The sequence below is a fragment of the Dipodomys merriami genome, unplaced genomic scaffold, assembly GCF_024711535.1.
Source record: "Dipodomys merriami isolate MVZ:Mamm:240054 unplaced genomic scaffold, mDipMer1.0.p SCAF_2, whole genome shotgun sequence".
Classification (NCBI taxonomy): domain Eukaryota; kingdom Metazoa; phylum Chordata; class Mammalia; order Rodentia; family Heteromyidae; genus Dipodomys; species Dipodomys merriami.
In genome coordinates this window covers 16,030,994-16,051,886 of record NW_027203381.1, presented here as the reverse complement: position 1 = coordinate 16,051,886, position 20,893 = coordinate 16,030,994, and the positions used below count along the sequence as shown (strand labels likewise).

At 36.3% G+C, this 20,893-nt stretch overlaps 1 protein-coding gene across 2 annotated transcripts in view; it reads left to right on the top strand.

The window, feature by feature from the left end:
• Dcc (DCC netrin 1 receptor) overlaps nucleotides 1–20,893 on the top strand; it is a 1,013,564-nt gene that overhangs the window by 368,432 nt on the left and 624,239 nt on the right. For both annotated transcript variants that reach the window (XM_070029124.1, XM_070029123.1), the window contains exon 2: nucleotides 3,634–3,954. In XM_070029124.1, the coding sequence (XP_069885225.1) occupies nucleotides 3,634–3,954 (321 nt within the window). The remainder of the gene's footprint in view (nucleotides 1–3,633; nucleotides 3,955–20,893) is intronic.

Here is a 20,893-nt window from a genome sequence, read left to right as displayed (position 1 = left end):
AGGGAAAAAAGGATCTCTTTTGGATTTTGAGCCCAGAGGACTTGCACACACTCTCATTAACTAAATTATCTACCATAAAGTTTCTCCCTTAGCCCAAGAATTGCATACCTTATGAACTAGGCTGGGAAATATATTTGAGAGTTCAGGAGAATCCATGACTTAAAATCTTAAAAGCAGAAGTCAAGCCAAATCTTATTCCAATAGGTTTTCTCCTGGATAAAATACCATCATCTGATTTTCAGATGAGATCCTTTGCAGCCCTGTTCAGTAGGCAGTTTAGTGTATACTCTCAAATGCAGGCTTCTGTTGATTTCTTTTTTTTTTTTTTTGTTATTGTGAGAATACCATACAGAGGAGTTACACTTTCATGGGCTTCTGTTGATTTCTGATGACATCTTTTACTCAGATCTCAGGGAGAACCGTATGTTCAGCAGACTCTTAAGAGTCTAAATCCCAGAGCACCACTTTTTGTGCTTCACACTCCAAAATTCTTTCTAAAACTTTCTCTCTTTTGTATTCTTTCTCTCATTCAATGTAAGTGACTTAAGCTGATTCTCAGATGAGATGATTTTGTAAAATGATTTAATATTAAGTTATGATGTGCTGGTGGGCAAAATATCTCCAAGAAGAACCAATACCCTAGATGGTAGATCCTAAACTAAAGTCAGTGTGATTATTGTGCTATTGGGACATTTATTAAGACATTTAAAATGCTTTATGAAAGAGTTAAAGGAGTCTTGTGCCTAGCATTTGCTAAAACTTTAGAAAAGAGACCATTAGAGACATGTTTACTATTTCTCAATGAACGCCTTTTACTTGGGTTCATTTTTCCCCCAACTACTCACTAAGTAACGCAAGTTATTGAAAGCAAAGAGGTTCCTTTATTTCAAGTCATATATTCAAATTTAATTGTTATAAGGAATACTAAAAAAGCTCAAATTGCCAGCAAATTACAAGGGTAATTGTATAACAGAAAGTTAATCTTTATTTAACTTTCCAAAACCATGTTCTCACAGCAGTGAAAACTATCATAACCTCACTGTTTCAGAGCAAGTGGATAATTTATTTGTGATAATAGGCACATATGCTCATTAGCATGCTGTCATAAACAGCTGTGTTAAATGTATTATATGCTCTGTGATATAAATAAGGTGCTCCACATGAGCTTATGTTTAAAATATAGGCTTGAGGAAGAACAAAAAAGCAATAAATGCTTTTTAATACAGTTGCCTGGTCTTGCACTCTAAATTTATTTCTCCTGTATTAATGCTACTTGTATGGAAATTACAGGAATTACTCTAGTGAAATATGTGGACATTCACGTACATTAGAACTTGGTTCTGCTTTCTCATCTTTATTGTGTCTGTAGCCAGGTGTTTTCTGGCTAATGTTTCTTTCTCATAATGGAGAATACTAGAAGAAAGAAAAAAAAGAAAAAAAAAAGAAAAGAAGGCCAGGGCATTATAACAGAGTCAATCCACAATGTAATAAGCTTAGAGCAAGATTCAGCTAATAGGTGTCCTCCACATCTTGTGGTATCAAGTATTTCCAAACTGGATGTTGAGCTTCAAGATCATTTAGTTCAATGTCCCCATTTTTGCAGCTGGGAAAACAGAGTTCCAAGGGCTTAACAAACCTTTCTGAGTCACACATGCTCAAATAATGAAGCTAGAGAAGGAGCTAGAGAATCAGACTCTCACTTTGATGAACTTTCCACTAGTAGAACAGGTTACTTCACTATAATGAGTATGGCTACACAGAAAAGACCTGTGGGAAGAAAGAACTTAATTGACAGAGAAGAGAGCAGGCTGGTGGGATTGGGGATCTTTATTGATATCATTTATCAAAGATTTAAATACTCACTGTTATCTTGCTATTTATATCAATTTGAGCAAAGTTCCTGATGTTTCTCTGGGCAAATGGCCTAGTTGGAGAGAGTGAGTATATGACAGGGAGAGAGGAAATTCACAGGGATAAAGTAACAGATTTTGAGCAGGAGAATTACAGCTGTATCTTCATTGGGAATTTGGATCTTTGAACTCAGAACCCGGTGCAGTCCATAAGTTTTTGCTCGAGACCGATGCTCTACAATTTGAGTAACAATTCTACTTCCAGATTTTTTGGTGATTAAGTGTCTGAAGGACTTTTCTGCCAGGGCTGGCTTAGAAGTGCAATCCTCAGATCTCAATCTCCTGAGTAGCTAGCATGACAGGTATGAGCCACTGGCAAGGTGGTGCTTGCTTTTTAAATGATAGAAGGCTGTAAAGTTTTTTACAAAGTATATCTAGAAGCATTCTTATTACACATAAATTAAGTACGTTAATGAAATTGAAGTTATCATCTGAGAAAAATGAAGACTAAAACACAATCTAGGACTATTTTAAATGAAATGAAATGATCCTTCTAAAGCATAATCTTCACGAAAAGGAAAATGGCCATTACATCTACACTTTCTTGCAAATTGGTTCAAGATAAAATGTGATTCAACAGTGTGAAGAGAATTCAGTTAGACTCTAAGCATTATCCACTATTGAAAACAAGCAACTAAGGGTCAATGTAGAATCTTTACCCACAAAGACTGCTTAACATTAAAAATGCTTGGACATGAATTATTTAGATATACCTTTATCTGAGTAAAATGTCAGCCCTTTGACCTCCTAAGATCTCTTCAAGGTCTTTCATTCGATAAGCAAATCTTCTGACAAATGCCAGTCTCAAAAACATGTATTTTTACTTATACTTGCACCATTCCCACACACGTAACAGGCTCTTAAGTGACTTTCTAGTTCTCCTGTTGATTCCTTATGTTCATTTTTATTTATGAAAAACAAATCCAATCCAACTTTAATGTTCTTTTTACCTATTCAAGCCCATGACAAACATTCAGATTGAAATTAAGACACTTCAGGGATTTTATATAGTAGCTTTATTACTTGTTCTTGCTGGTGAGAGTTACCTATTTTAAAACACACCTGAGCTTTGTTTTAAGAAACTTTGTCCACACTATTGATTTCAATTTTATAAAACAATGCTATGCGTGTAGATATTATCATTACTGTCTTTCTACTTTAACATATTTTTGTGCATTCATAACATCCAGTGCATATCCTATGAAACTAGAAAAATTTAGGGAAAGGTGAGGTTGGGAGGGAGAGGCAACAATAATGAAAGGGGCAAAATCAAGCAAGGTGTGTTACCCTCATAAACTCACATGTTGAATAGCACAACTACTTAAAGACACTTTTCACAACTACTTTACACAACCTTTTTACAACTACCTCAAGAGAATTTTAAGAAAAGATTTGAAGAGAAAATAAAGAAATAAATAGTACAATTTAATCTGGAAAATACTCATTTTTTACAATTAAATGTCAAGTATTGGCTGGCACATCATGATACCTATTATCTGAGATTCATGATTCTTATAGTATTGTTTTGAGGGCCTGCTGTTCCATTTATTATAGCTCAAATAGGTACTTACATTGTTTAGCACAGGATCCTTAATCTTATTTCTTCTGGGTCACTTTTCAAAGCCCACAGCTGTTTGCAAGAGTTTATAAAGAAAAGGCATGGGATCGCAGCCTGCAACTTCTTTGGATGCATGAACATGTTTCCCTGTGCTTTCTGTTCTAGGTTTCCAAATCAAGGCTTTCACATCCCTGCGCTTCCTGTCAGAGCCTTCGGATGCCATCACGATGCGGGGAGGAAATGTCCTCCTGAACTGCTCCGCAGAGTCCGACAGAGGAGTCCCAGTGATCAAGTGGAAGAAAGATGGCATCCACCTGGCCTTAGGGACAGATGAGAGGAAGCAACAACTTCCAAATGGGTCTCTCTTGATACAGAATGTCCTTCATTCCAGACATCATAAGCCAGATGAGGGACTGTACCAATGTGAAGCGTCTTTGGGTGATGCAGGGTCAATTGTCAGTCGGACAGCAAAAGTTGCAGTAGCAGGTATGTGGATCTCTTCTTCTTGGCATCCTTCCATCATCTTTCTCCTCCAACTCTTTTATTTGAATGTTTTCCTATGGGTTTATAATTTGTCATTCTGCACCTGGCTTATTTCAGTTATAATTTTCCCAGGCGCAACTCTATTTATAGGAGGTAAGAGACCATCTTAGTAGAAAAATGCATTTAATTTTTTAAATTTTTAATTGAAATGTAATTATCTTGCAAATATTATACTCTAATGTTTTGATATATGTATGCATTCTAGAATGACATTATTGATCTAACTAGCACATATGTCACCTTTCATACTTATCATATTTTATGGCATTTATTACTTTATTCTCTACTTCATGAATTCAAGTTTTTAGATTCCTCAAGTAAGTAGAATTACACAACATTTGTCTTTCTGTAATGGGCTTCCCTAATTTAGTGTAATACCCTGTAGGCTCACCCATGGTTTCAAAAAAAATCAAGATTTTCTTGAGTTTTAGGCAGAATAAGTCCCATGGTGTATATATGCCATGTATTCTTTATTCATTTGCAAGTTCAGCCTCAACTTCTTTCCATTGTTTGACTCTTACAAACAATGCTTCATTGAATGAAGGAAAATAGATAATCATTTTTAATGCCATTTCATTCTTTTGGATATATAGATATAGTTATAGTTACAGTTATATATATATAGTATATAACTATAACTACATAGCTATATATAAATTGTATATAGCTATATAATTACTACAACATATACTATATCAATTTGTAGTTTTCTGAAATATTTCCATATTAGAACTGCCCACCCATGATATACATTTTTACCTGAAATGAATTATGTTAAACTATTCATATCTCACAGTTTTTAATTGACTTTTCTGCTTCAAATAGCTTGGGAAACAGGAGAAAACTAGCATTATGAGTTAAAAAAAACTTTTTAGCAAAAGCAAAGCAAATTCATGTTAATTTGCTGCTTATGTCGGTGTGACATAAGCAGCAAATGAATATTTAGAAAATTATTTTCCAGTTACAAAAGTTCAACTTCTATTTTATAGCTTCACTAACGTTGAACTTTTGTAGAGTTGTGGGGTTTCTTTTTTGCCTTCAGAGCAATTAATTTTATTTTAATTAGAATAGTGTAACCTACAACACATAGTTCGCTAATGAGAATCAAAAATGTTCACGAGTGCTTCCACATATGTTTCTGCTTGGTGACACATCAGCTCAAATACTGACTAATAAGATGAACGTATTTTGTTTTTTCTTCCTAATGTACTGAAGTCATGTAGACGTTGAATGAAGAGTGTAAAATGTCCTGGATTCCATAATACTGCTATATCTGACCCACTTTTCTGGTGAGGAAAATTCTTGTATTTCTTCTGGACCCTGTTCTCTGAGACGAGCAAAGAAAGGAATCATCTTTCGTCTGTGTAGTTTCTAAAAGTCAGAGTATGAGATAAAGTTTGGTATAGAATAGTAAATTAGACAAATATATCTAGTCTGGGAAAAAACCCTTAAATTATCAAATGAGTAAACAGATTTAAAAGGCCGTCTCCAAACTTAATCTTTAATTCTCAACTTTAAAAAAATGGAACCAATTAGTTGTTCTTTAGCCATTTGATTCTGCCCCAGGTGTCCCTGTAGAAGGCTGGAGAGGAGGAGTCAATAATGGCAATGGGAGAGTGATCGGCCAGCACCACTTCCTCCTCACACAATCCTTTTTTGTAGTTCAGATAAGTAAAAAATCCTGAAGAAGTGATTTTTGTCAGATAATGTTATATTGCCCCATCAGTCCTCAAACCCACTTTTCTGTTATTTTATGGGAGTTTTGTTATTGTTGTTGTTTTTTCTGAATAATGCATGTTTTCTACGTGGAAGTCCTAGGTCCCAAAGTTTTAGTGTTAGAAGGTGAGGCCTTCAGATTTAATTAGAGCAATAATGTCATCAGGGGGAATTCAGACAACTCTCTCCCTCTTTCTGTCATATTGTAGAACTATAAAAAGTCCATGTTCTGCAGCAGAAGAGGAACCCCACCTGAAATCAGGCATGCTAGTACCTTGCTCTCATGTTTCCAAGCTTTAGGACTGAGGAATCAACTCAATATTTACTGTATGACTGTATGACTACTGTATGACACTTTATAACAGCTCAAACTAACTAAGGCAGGCTCTTTCATATTCAGTTAACACAAATGTGACTTCAGCAAAGGAATCTTGCTGGGTGGGGGCTTCAGCTACAGGTAGGATGTTCATTTGTTCTGATTTGCCCTGAATTGATCTGAGCTTAGTATTTGAAAATCCTGTATTTCAAGGAAGCTCCTTAGGTAGGATATTTGGTTCTCCTACCTAGAGGTAATTCTGCCTGCTTGTAGCAAGAGCAATCTTCCAAGATAGGTGAAGAGATATGCTGATAGAACAAGCAAGGTTTAAGCCACCTGGTACCTTTGAGTGATGGATGCCTGAAATTTGATTGATGGGGTATAAAGTGAGGAGAGGACAGCAAAGGAATGATAATGATGATTGATTAAGAGGAATATGAAAAAAAATGCTGAAGAGAGGGCAAAAGCTGAAAGTCTAGAATGCTCTATAGGAAATGGAAAGGGTGCAATTAACACTTCCTGTCACCAGTGAATTTCTATACTCTCCAATCTCCCCCATCCATTGCGTACAGTGCCAAAGCAGCTCTGCTGATTCGAATGAATCAGACTGGCGTTTTGATGCTCTATTACAAAAGGCAGCTGCATCTGCACCGTTAATGAAAATGGCCCGATTTGTTGCTGTTTCTGTTTCCCTGCAATCTAGATTCACTTTTATGTGCTCTCTGTTTCAATGGTAAAATGAAGAATGATTCCTTGCCTGTGAGATATTAAAATAAAGTGGCTTTGACTTTAGTATTCTGTACAAGGATAGGCTCAGGGATTCAGTCATTGAGTTGCAATCTAATATTAGATTGTATCATTTGAAGGTAATAAGGCTGTTCACAGCATTTTAAACACTCACTGTGCTGTTTGGCAACACAGAATATATCAATGTTATGTCTACTGAGGTTAAGACTGCCAAACCACTAGAATTCACAAGGGGCATATATCTTCCTTGTAATAAAGACCACAGACCTGATTTAATCTTATTTTTAAAGCATTAGCCCCCAATAAACCAGTCATGAGTAAAAGGTAACATCAGCTTTGCTCAGGTAAGAAAAATATACTCTGTTCTATACCCTCAGGTGTACTGCCTTTCCCCCAGTTCCATTTCTCAAAGTATCCTTGAGAAAAGAAAACAATGCCCTAAATTAAATGTCTTTAATCAGACTGCCTTATGTACCATTTCTTCTATTCTCTAGAAACTTCTTAAGCGCTCTTTAAACTCACTGCGTACACTTGGCTAGAAAGGAGAGAGGAGTAAGACAGATAATTGGAGGGCCATCCTGCCACCCCCTACCTTGTTAAAAAGCCAGAATGAAACATGCAAATGACCGCGGATATTTCTGCTCATTTTGGGTTGTTAATAAAGCATGCCTAGGCTGGCACACCTCTGTTCAAAAACAATTCCACCAGTCTTAGCTAAAACTAAGAAATTTAGTTTTACACAATTAGTTCTGATCGAAAAAACACTGTAGTCTTTCTCTGCCAAATGTATCTCTGTTTAGTCCTAAAATTGAGTTTGAAGACAGAAACAGAACTTCTCCCTTACCTAATACTTCATATCAAAGAAATTATTAATCATGCTTGACGACATTCTGCCAATGATGGCATGGGCCTTTATGCTACACATGTAAAGCTTGGTGCTTGCTAGCCTCTCTTTTCCCTCTTCTCTTTCTACTTTCTTTATTGAGTTTAACCAAATTAAGCTTGCCTTCATCTGTGTGCAGGTAAACCTATACTTGATAGACTAAGCTAAAACAATTTTCCATCTATCTTAATACTCTTCGAATTGATCAACTATGTAGGATTTCTGGGATTACAAAAGGAATGTGCTGCTGGGTGCTGGTGGCTCATGCCTGTAATCCTAGCTACTCAGGCTGCTGAGATCTGAGGATCACGGTTCAAAGCCAGCCCGGGCAGGAAAGTTCATGATACTCTTATCTCCAATAAACCACCAGAAAAACCTAAAGTGGCGCTGTAGCTCAAGTGGTAGAGTGTTAGCCTTGAGCTGAAGAGCTAAAGGACAGTGTTCAGGCCCATGACCACCACCACCAACAACAACAAAAGGAACATGCTGGAATATTTATATGCTACTTGACAAAAAAAAAAGATATCTATCAGTTCCACTGCCCCTAGTATTAATATTAACTTGCATCTGGCCAAGTGCATCTTCCCTAAATCCAGATGATGACAGAAAACAGAATAGAAGCAGCCTCCTTTGGGCAGAAACTGGAAATCAGAGCTTCTCACTCTGGATGCTTAGTAGTTCCTTAATTCTTTGCTTCTTAAGGATTTGAGTTGAAGGCACTGAATAATATCCGATTTAGTCGTCAGAAAGTCACTTGGTTTTGTTGAATGAAACTCTCTCGAACATCAACTGTGGGAAACTAATAACAGGAATTGATTTTAGTTCCCAATTTAGTCCCTGGAAAATACTGATTCTATTGGAAACATTTGGATGTTTCTTCTGAAATGAGAACATTTTCCTACCATCGATATATGTTCAATAGTGCTACCTTATAAATCTCCTGAAAAACCGAGAGCATATAATTTTTTAAAATGAGCTCATAAACAATCTTCTAAGAACACAGTTTGGTCACCTTGGATCTTTGAAAATCATTTTATGTTAAAGGCCAGGTGTGCACTTGTTTTTCACCGCTCTTCTTGAAAGTCATAAAAATGAAAGACCAAATAAAGTATACTTACTTGAGTCTTTATTTCATTCATGGACACATTTTTTTCCCTTCCCTATGATAATAAATGTTTCAAGATGCAAATTATCCCCCTCTGCTTTTAAATAACGCAGGCATTGTAATTAAAATTCCCCAGTGTTTAAAAAAAAATAGTTACTTGAGGAGTTTGTTTCAGTGAATTTCCTTCTAGAATGCCTCCCATTTAAATGAGTTATGAAATAATTAGTGGAGGGATATTATGGTGAGAGAAACTAGAAAGAAGCATTTTGTGAAATGATAAGCTGACCTTTACATTCTTGCTCTAAATGAAGCAGGGGGGGAAAAGAGCTTGTCTGAAGGGAAAAGGAGAATAAACTACATTGCCTTGGGTCACTCAAATGTTATATAAAGGAAACAGTGAGAAAAATGCTCATATTCCTTCTCTCTACAGGAGCAAATATAAGAATCTTACCAGAAGGTCAAGTTCATCCAGTGAGGTAGTTTAGAAAATGTATCCCAGAGCCCTTGAATACTTAGGAAATTCTATTTAAGGAAGCTTCAGTTACAGAGCAAAGCTTTTCATTCCACGCAGAAAGGAATATTGTTTATGTACAAATGATGAACAGGGAAATAAATTGTTCTGACTCTGTCATTCTTAATGATCTTAATTATCTCCACTTAGCTAAATGTTCCTATTGTTTTGGATCGAAACATGAAAAAGGATGAACATGTAAGAAGTGCAGTGTTATAAGTACCTGTTTAATGTGTATACTAATAGTATTTTCCTTTAGTTTCACTGTCAAATAAACCTGCAATAATCACCAATATTACCCTAGTGCCTACTCACCCATATATCCACAACTTAAATAATTGCATTTTAAACAGTAGGGTTTTAGTTGTCTCATTCTAAGTCAATTAACTCTCCAATAAAATTAGAGTAGAAATATAGTCCTGAAAATTATGCGAATATGCAGAGTGGAAAGACATCTTCTACATTATAAAAATTTCAACAGAGAAGCTTGACAGGGCTTTTATAGTAGAAACACCAACAAAATAACTTATAAAAATCTTCTGTCCTTTCAATTTCTTTTCTTTGTTATAAACTCTCTCTCTTGTGACAATGCAAATAGCTAATTATTCATTCTACATTTATCAGTATCTTAAGAGCACTGTTCTATTATGCATCTCTTAAGTCATCCAATGTGTGGTTTTGGCTGGGACTGTATTGAACACAGAGATGTAATAACTCACATATATCATCAGTTGTATCCAGCAAGAGCTTTTCAATTCTGGAAGGCCTTTTCAGGATATAAAAACTTAATTTCCTTATTAAAGGTGAAGTTAACAAAGGTTTAAATCATAGGAAAGAAAGAGTAGTATCTTTCTAATAAAAGACAGGTTGACAAAGAAATGTATGTATAGCTAGTCACGGGTGGCTCACGCCTGTAATCCTAGCTACTCAGGAGGCTGAGATCCAAGGATCGCTGTTCAAAGCCAGACCATGCAGGGAAGTCCGTGAGACTCTCACCTCCAACTAACCACCAGAAAATGGGAAGTGGCGCTGTGGCTCAAGCGGTAGAGTGCTCACCTTGAGCTGAAGAGCTGAGGGACAGTGCCCAGGCCCAGAGTTCAAGACCCCCAACTAACTAAAAACAAACCACAAAAAGTATGTATATTTAACTATGATGTTAGGATGTTCTGGAACCTTCAGAAAAGAACAACCAAAGCCCTGGATGGTTGAAGGACAGAACAGGGATTTTATGTTATGTCTGAGGAAGGAAATGAAGAGTGTGGACAGACAAGATCTGACAACCTAAGTCATGATATGGTGCTAAGAAACAGGAAGAAACTTGGCAGGCTTGTTTATGCCAGTGCCTCTCTGTGTTTCTCTCTTGTTTTCCCTCTGGACATGGGGTGTGCCTGCCTTCAATGAGGATTTTATAACATTTTGTTAGGGGTGGTAGATCAGAGAATTCTTTTATGGACAGCTCTCACCTAGAATCAGGAAGGCTTCCCAGATGATATTATGACTGATAATAAATTCCATAAGGCATTTTTACCGTTATGAATTGTATCTAGTATTGATATTCTCCCCTTATTTTAAAGGCCACAGTAAAATTTACAATTGAAATGCAGTGTTACATCAATATTTTTGAGTTACAGTATTTATATTACAAAGTTTTCTATAAAGTAAGGAGCCACTCAAGCTTAGAGAATGTTCTAGAAATGAAATAGTAAATTAGTTAGAGGGAAACCTGAAAATTGTCAACGTATATACTAAGTTATCATAATCTCTTGTTATAATAGACATGTTTATTTGAAAGTGATGAATATAAACAGTAAATGCAATTATTTCCTCCCTCTTAAAATTATTTTAATAGAGTAATTTTATATTCAAAATCTCTATATAATCTATAAGAAAAAGAACTAATAGATCATTTATCACCTAGTTATTAGATGTCTATTTCTAGAGTTGAGTGATTAATTGAGAAAGAACAAATGGAATTCCTGAAGCAGTCACATATTCTTTTTATTTTATTTTATTTTTTGTGAACACACTGTACAGAGGGGTTACAATTACATGGGCAGGATAATGGGTACATTTCTTATCAAGCATTGCAGCCTCCTCCTTTGTTTACCCTTCACATCCCTTCCCAGCCTCCCCCCCAACCTCCCTGCCTCCCCCCTCCCCCCGGCCGTACCAACGTTGTAAAGCTCATTTTCGACATGACAACTTGTACTTCGCATTGTTGCAATAGGTCCACCTGTATCCTTAAACGATTAGTCACATATTCTTAACATAGCAAATAACTATAGTTTTGGACCTGAAATTATGAATTTAGCATGTAACACTGTCAAAACAATTATAGCAACCGTTTTCTATCGGTACCAGGGTTTGAACACAAGGTCTTTCACTAGCTCTGCTGCTTGGCTGTCTGTCTTCCACTTAAATCATGCTACCAGCTTGGGGTTTTGATGGTTATTTTGGAGATGATGTCTCATGAACTTCTCTACATGTCATGGTTTCAAACCATAACTCTCCAGATCTCCAACTGCTTAGTAGCTGGAATTACAGGTAGGAGCCATCAATACCAAACTGACAAATATTTTTAACAACAATGGAATCATTATAAGACCTCAAATTTCTCTCCTTATTCTCTCCCCCATAGATAGATAGATAGATAGATAGATAGATAGATAGATAGATAGATAGATAGATAGATAGATAGATAGATAGATAGATAGATAGATAGAGATAGATAGAGATAGAAAGCTGGGAGTCTTAGTGCTATAGCCAAGAGATGTTTTGTGGAAGATTCCTATTAAAAGACAAAACCAAAGTGTCAGAGGTCAGAGTGTTTTCCACTGAAAAGCCTGATTTGCAAACTTCCCACAACTCCCAAGGAGCAGCTCTTTTTACACAGAATTCATCACAGTCCTTTAACTGGAGATTTTCTCTACGTGGAATTCAGGTATGGAGGCAACTGTGCTAACTGGATCTTTTCTCCCATTTCTCTGGGGAGGGTTAAAAACCAGGATTTTGTTTATCTGAGTAGTAGTAGATTCTTAGAATCTGAGTCTGCAGAAATCCGAGAGGAGATGTGTAATGTGTGTATGCGGCATTTGATAGCTATCACTATGTATAGGATGTGTGGTATTGTTTCTATATTTCCTATTATGATCACTAACTGATTGGCATTACACTGTTTATATCCTAATGTAGCCTCACTCAAAGATATTTACACAAAAGTACAGAATACAAACACATACATGCCCTCACTCACCTTTCCAATTAGATGTCTCTCTGTAAGCCTCTATATCTTGAATCTACTGAATATCACAGTCATAAAATCCACGTACCAATATTGTTCCATTGCAAATATTCCAAAAATTACTTTGTATACAAGAAAAAAATACGACAAATTTTGTTGTAACCCCAAGGCTTTACCACCCTTAAAAAGAAAGGCTATTTATCAAGTTCATTAATGAAGTTTCTACCTGCAATGTTTTATCCCCAATGAGAAGCCTACATGAGGAAGCATATTAAAGATGAATAAACTCTATATAGCGCTAACATTAAATTTCAGTGCTGGTTGATTTTATTGGATTGGATTTTTTGTAGCTGCTTTTGCAAGGGAATTCATTTCTAAAAGCTAGAATTTGACATAAAAGTAATCATTATTTCTTTGATCCAGGCACTTGTTCTAGGGGTATCCTTCTGGTCCCACATTGCATCGGACACTTTATAAACTAATTCTGTGGCTATTTCTTCAAGGTTATTTCTGCTGTAATCCTAGCTCAGAGGGTTCATAGGTTTAGCGAATAAAATTGGAGACAACATAAACATACACATTGGAAGCTCCCAGGCCGATAGCACACATCTGAGATGTGTTCAGTTGTTTTTTGTTAAGGAATCACTTCTTTACCATAAAGTTTATCCTTTGAAAACATAGAATCCCATCATTATTAGCATAGCCATTGTGTTGTAAGAGAATCACCACTAATCTCTACACATTCTCATCACTTCTGTTATTTCCTTTTTCTCATGCTCTGGAAAGCAATAATTAATATTTGGTCTTTATTGTTTGTTAAAACATAAATGGAAGTGTCTCCTTACCCTGTGAATATTATCTGTGAACTATACTTTCACTTAAGGATACACCTTAGAGATCTTTTGATGTTTTTCTGGGTGTGTCTAATACTTTGCCTATAGGCATTCATGTTATAACAGGTTTTATACTTGTTGCTAATTTTCCAGTTTTGGTAACATTGGTATCAACATGCGTTCTATTTAATATGCATCTTTAAGACATATTCTTTAAAGAAACTAGCAGTATATCTTATCTATTGAGTCAGGGTCTGATCATTGTAGTAGGTAGTAAGTGAGTCAGGAATATCCTGTTAGCTCGGACTCCAATCTCAGAAGCCACAATTTCTCTTATTTCCATGAAATAGGCTAATAGATCCATGGTCTCCTTAACTTATGAATACCATTGCAACCTGTTGTTTGTTTAATAGGAGAAATGATGAAGTGTCAGCCACAGGGTTTGAGAGGGACAATCTTACAGAGTCTGTGCTAGAGGATTACATATTGTCCCATCATTCTGAGGTCAATGCTGAAATTTCCTAAACACTGTTTTCTCTCTCAGTGGCATTGATTCCTATTAGCATGGCGTGAGAATTTGTTCTGGTGTCTGACAGGCCCTCCTCTATCAGGCCTATGCCTCTGCATCTCTGGCCAAATGCACATGTCCCTGTAGTCTTGACAGCACTTAGCTAAGCCATATCCTGTGGTGTGTACAGCTTTGCACACTTCATTCCATGTGCCTTTCTCATCCATCATTCTAACTCTCACATTTTGTCCATGATTCAGTCTTGCGGCTTCACATCACGAATCCTGCACTGCTCTGGAGATGAGGAGAGGTTACCTCCACACCCATCTGATATCCCCATGCTGGAGCATGGAACTTACTTACACTGTATTCTTACAATGCTTTTGCACACCTGCACCACTGTTCATCTGCTCAATAGCTTTATGATGATATAGATCATGTGACCTACATCATAGCTCCCCAAAGTTGGAAATTTCTGGAAAAGGTGGTTTGTCCTGTGGTGTAACAGTGGTTAGGATACTGGCTATCAGACAGGACTTTGGAATCTTGCTCTAGCCATTCACTGGTTCTATAAATTTGAGCCACATATGCCAATTTCTCATTGATAAAATAGGTCTATGGGACAGTATTTTCTTTATAAGGTCATTAGGACAATATAAGGCTTATCAAAGTACCCGGAAAGTAGTATGAACCTAGTAAATGCACCTTAATGATAAAAATAATTGAGAATAATTAGCATGTATTGATGCTCTAGACAGAAAATTTTTGAGAAGCTGACGAAGAAGTCTGTTTGTCCAATATGGAGACCCAGACCCTGTTTTCTGCTCCTTTGTGGGGGTCTTCTGTTCCTGTGCAGAAACTGTTCCTCCCCAGTCCAGGTGAGCTGTGAGCAGGCATGAGATTTCCTGTGTGCCAAGCCCTTAGTGCCAGAACTGTAGGATCAACATCAGAATGAATAAATCATGATGACTGCACTAGAAAATACTTGTGCATTCAGGGCATGAATTTACTCTTAGATGATATGGAACCTATCACTTCATTACCGGTTCGTTAAAAGTCAGATGTATAATTGTCATTTGAAGAGATTTAGCAAAGTCTGGGACTCTTCTCAAGAAAGATATATGAATTGTAAGTTGACCGGTGACTCCAGCTAATCTTCAACATATTATGAAAATAAATGATCACTAAAGATATAAACATGATGCTTGGTTTAAGAGATTTGGGCTAATGATAATTTGGATTAATTTAGCTATGTTTTCAAAAAAACTCTTGATTACTTTGAATTGATATAGAAAAAGTATCCCATTTTATGCTTGTTAAAACTTGTCTTAAAAATACAAATAGTCATCCTGATTTGCCAAAGGACCTAAATTTGGTCTTCCAACAAAGCTGGAAGACCATTTTTGTATCCTATTTTCTCCCTGAATTTGGGTAAAAATCTATAACACAAATGTCTCTCATTGTAAAAGGCTCTTTGGACGTCTTTTCTTAGAAAATATTTTTAATGATCAGTATTTATGTTGTTCATGTAGTGGTGTAAGTAATTCTTTATTTTACCAGAATGCTTATAACTTAACATGCCTTCAGAAAAATGTGAATAAGACTGCAGGATAATGCTGCGCCAGTAAGCATTTTAGTGCTTTTCAAGGAAAATGTGAGTGGGAAGAGAATGTGTGCTAGACTCAGGGACCATAACAAGGATATATATAAATGAAGTAACACTACAAATGGCACTAGAGTTCAGAGGAGGGAAGCAATTTGGTGAAATGCGAGATGCTAAATGTTTTAATTTTCTTCTGTGCCAGGAAAATCTTGTAAAACAAGGTGACATATTAAATCTCTTATACTACAGTGGCTCCAAGAGCCTGTCAACATTTTCATTATAAACTCTATTTTCAGAGCTTTAGAAAGCAGCTTTAAAAATTCACTCTGGCCTGACATTTGGAGTGCAAGATCTTACCTGGAGAACATGTGTTTCTCATACTTTAAAAATTATGAGTTTATCCTTTTCTCAGTTTATAACAAGTAACCTTTTCATATGTTGGTGCTTGGCTGCTGAGCCTCCGAAATTGGAGGCACAGGGTTTGCATGGGAGAAGGTCACCAAAGGAGGAAAATCTACAGATGTGATCAACACAGGTCAGGGTTACCAATTTTTATTACTAACTCTTATGGTTATTCAATCACTAAATCAGAAATAGGAGAATCAGGAGTCTTACTACACTGCCTTCAACATTTCAGACTAGGTTTCAGGCTAACCAATGTGTGTAGATTGCTGAAGCTCTACAGACAAGAGTCTGATTGAAGGGAGAATTATTACCATAAAACCTCTGTTCCTAAAATGTTGCTGCATTACCTCCAGTCTTCTTGTTGTTCGTTTGTTGTTGTTGGTGGTGGTGGTGGTGGTGGTGGTGGTGGTAGTGTGTGTGTGTATGGTTATTCTCCTCTTTTGCTTCTTTTGGATGTTCCCTTTACTTTTGACTTAGGATCTTTCTATGCAAAGAAAAATACTAGTTAACTTGCAGACCCAATCCTTGATATATCTTGAAGATCAGTTATCTAAAATAGCTTCTTAAAGGATGGAATGTGGGCTATGGAAAAGACATGTAGCATTGTCACACTGGAAATGTGCCAGAAGTCTTCAGTTCTAGGTTATTTCAGGACACTGCTGAGAAATTGGCATTGCCTAATATGTTTTCAACATCACACTCTACAAAATTGCTTTATATTTTTATATAGCTGTCAAATTAATGTTAGAATATGAGAAACAATATATATATATAATATATTATACTAATATATGATCTAATATATTATCTAATATAATGTATAATATATGTTGGAATATATATATATGAAATCTTTTTTGTTGTTGTTGTTGGTCATGGGGCTTGAATCAGGGTTTTGCCACTGTCCCTGGGCTCTTTAGCTCAAGGCTAGTACTCTACCACTCTTTGGTTGTTGTTGATGTTGTTGGTCATGATTCTTGAACTTGGGGCATGGGTGTTGTCCCTGAGATCTATCACTCAAGGCTAGCACTCTACCACTTTGAGCCCTGAGTCCATTTCAGGTTTTTGAGTGGCTAATTGGAGATAAGAATCTCACTACAGACTTTTCTGCCTGGACTGGCTTTGAACCTCAGATCTCAGCCTACTGAACAGCTAGGATTACAGGCATGAGCCACCTGTTCCAGATTTCTTTTGTATGAAGCCAACACTGCATCATTTACTTAAAGCTGTGATTTATGTTCCCTACAACCAGTCTGTACACAAGGTCCCTAAAAAGAGACTGAGGCTTAAATGATCTGTTATTGAATAACCATGTCAGGTTCAGAGGTTAGGTCTTTTGGGATCCTTATTGTTTTCTCTAGTCTATCTAGTCTATCTGTTTCTTTCTGCAAACACATCTGTTTCTCTTTGCAAAATTTCTTTTTGCTGTACAGTGGTTTGTACTCAATTCCTTGCATTTGCTTAACAGGTGCTCTACCACTCAATCCAGTCTTATCGTCCTCTCTTTCATGCAATGCCTAACTTCTTAGGTAGATTGCATTTTTCACAGGGAATTTTTTATAGCATAAAGATTGTGAAATTAAAAATGTTTATATAAAAGCACACAGAGTTGATTTCTCAAAGTACTCTGTGTTTAACTAAGAAACTTAGAAACAGAAATCGATTTTACTTCACTTTTTTTCTTTTTTGTCACTTCTTTTTCCCCCTCTTCCTCTTAGTCTTTTTACAGGAATGACAACATATGTATCTAACCAACCAGGTGGGCAAGAAAATGTAAATTCAGTCTCTCCCTCTTCCCTTCCTTCCCTTCCACCCTTCTTCCCACCCTTTCCTCATTTTTTCTACTTTTTTTCTCTCTCCCCACCTCTCTCATTGTTTCACCAACTGTCATTATATACCAAGTCCATCCACCTTGTCACAAACAACAGAATTGTATTCTTCATTGCTGATTAACTTTCCAAATATATCTACTCACCCATTAATGGATACCTTAGTTGATTCTATATCTTTACTACTTTTCTGATTGAATTGTTTTAATAATACAGTGCACAGCCTTCCCTTATTGCTTTCTTTGACTTGCAATATACATGTAAGGATTTTCATGTACCTTTTCATGGCTTAAAATTTGTTTCCACCTTTGTCATGGCATGCAGTTGCAATCAGCTACATGGGAAGGTAAAGCAGGAGGAACACTTAACCCCAGGAAACTGAGAACAGCCTGGGTGAAACAGTGAGACCTAATTTGTAAAAATTAGCATTAAATGGCATTCCTATTGCTGGATATACTACATTTTCTCTTCACCTACTGAAAACATCTTAGTTGCTTTCATGCTTTGGCAATTTTAAAATAAGTCTACAATAAAGATCACAGGTAAGTTTTTGTGCAGGCCTATTTTTTAATTCATCTGAATAAATGCCAGAGAGAATGATTTGCTCAATAGAGAGGTGTGTTTAGTTTTGTAAGAAACTCCAAAACTATCTTCTAAGGTAACTTACATTTTGCATTCCCCTAGCAATTATGGAGAGTTCCTGCTGCTCCACATTCTTGTCAGCATTTGATGCTGTCAATGTTCTGCACCATGGCCATTCTAATAGGTATAGAATGACATTTGTTAATTCAACTTTCAATACTACAATGACATCTACAGAATGTATCTTCTTTGGTCAGGTTCCTACTCATGCCTTTTGCTCACTTTTTAAGTTGTATTGTTTATCTGCTCACGTGTGACTATTAAGTTTTTATTTTGTCTATTCTGCATGGCATTACTTTTTCAACTATTATTCAAATGTCATCTCCCAGTGTGTAGCTTTGTTCTCATTCTTCTGTCTGTGTCTTTTCCAGAGTAGATTTTTTTCATTTTAATGTAGTTCAGCCTATCAATTATTCTTTAATGGGTTATATCTTTAATGCTACCTAAAAACGACTCTTAGACCTTAATTGTTTAGATTTCCCTCTGTTCTGTCTTCCAGGAGTTTTACAATTTCACATTTTACCTTTAGTTCTGTAACCTGTTTTTGTTTAAATTTTGCAAAAATGTATAAGCTCTAAACATAGATTCTTATTATTTTTATACATGGATAGCCATTAGTTTTAGTGACAAGTTTTTGGAAAGACTCTCTTTACAATATTTCTCTTATTTCTTGTTCTACAATACTTTTGGCCTCTTTATTTTCTTGATTATTGTTACCATTAAAACAGAAGCTGAGAAAAAAAATCTCTAATCTGCTTTGCCTATAAAGGCATATTAATTAACTTGCTGTCTATTTCATACATATCAGCTAGAGTTGTCCTTTTAAAACATTTGAAGTTGTTGAAAGATTAACTTATCCTTTTCTGGAACAAACGTGAGCCTTCAATTTAATCTGAGAATTCTGTATATTCTGGCTTTCTTCTCATTTCCCTGCTTCCTTTTCCTTCTCCTTCCGTTGTGACTTTCTTCCTGACAATTCCATCACATATACCACCTATAATGGCTTTGGTGTTCCCTTCTATTTAATGTGTCTCAACTGCTTCTATACAGGTGATATCCTGGAGATTCTTAACTCAGTGGCTTTGATCTAGTTTCTTAGTGTGTTCATTTTTCACGTCCTCTGGCATTTGTTGGAATTTTGGCTCTAATCAGTAATCACTCTCAGACACCTTATCTCCAGTGGGCTTCACAGAATTGACCCATTACAGTATTATCAATGCCTCCCATCTATATCCTCATTAGATGGTGTGCTTCTGATCATAGAAGAAGTCACCTCTCTCATTGTCACTGCTGTGTTCACAGTGAACACACTGTCAGTGCATTTGAGAGTTTCACAGGATGTGGACCGTGGCTAGACTCGAAGCATCAGTTAAGCGCTAAGAATGAAACTGCAGAGGAAAAGAGTTGAGGGTTACGTTTATGATTACAAGAGTTCAGCACTTCTCTTTACTGAGATTCTAATAATCAAATCACCAACAAAAGACTTAAAGTGCCAGTTTAGTGCATACCTAGAGAGCAGGGATTTGGAAAGTCATAGAATTTGGATTTGGAGCTGATAAATGTCCAGATTTTATATATAATGATCTTAAACCTAGAGCATTAAAGGATTCAAGGTTCATCTTCCTTGTAGATCCTTAGGCTCATCTTCCTTGTGCATCTTACAGTCTAGAGATAATTCTGTTTCTTGTGGATGATGTCTGAGATGCCCAGGAAGATAAGACAGTCAATATTCTTGGCCTCTCTGCCCCAACAGGACTTCACACAGAAAGAATGGTAGCTTTAATCTTTTCTCTTTTTAAGGAGGAAACTATTTTATTTTTCTGAAAGCAGTGTTCAAATATTCTGAAGTTTCTTTTCAACCATCAACAGGCCAGATTTACTCAGAGTACTCTGGGAAGAAATGAGTCTTGGGGTAGCCTGGTGTTAGTTGGTGTCTAAGCACAAAGATGGGCATAAAATGTGGCGTGAGGTAGATAGAAAGGGAGACCACACACACACACACACACACACACACACACACACACACACACACACACGATATAATATATAATACAAAATATATTGTATATAGTTAAATACAGTAGAGTACTTATTCACAAAAATGTCTTTCAAATACATACACAAATATATATTACAAATATATATATCTATATAAAATTACCCTTCAATTCGATTTAAAAATTCACATGTAATTTAGAAGGAAATATGTCTGAGTGCGTTCCTTGTTAGCTGACATTGGTGATTTCTCCTTTAGATGGTCATTAGTGTCCTTCTAAAGAGGAAGAGTAGTCTTAATTTTGTCTGCTATGGTCCAAGGGTAGGCAGATTATCTGAAAGCAATTTAGAGGAACACTAGTTAGTCATTGTTCAGAATCTCAAAGCATGTTTAGATCATTAACAATCTTTTCATGGGAGATAGAGACACCGTATAGAGTTTCCAAAGTTTCCTTCTCTCTTTGTCTATTTGTGGGAGATGGGAAAATTTCCCCCTTTCTTCATCTCTCACACGGTCTCTCTCTCTCTCTCTCTCTCTCTCTCTCTCT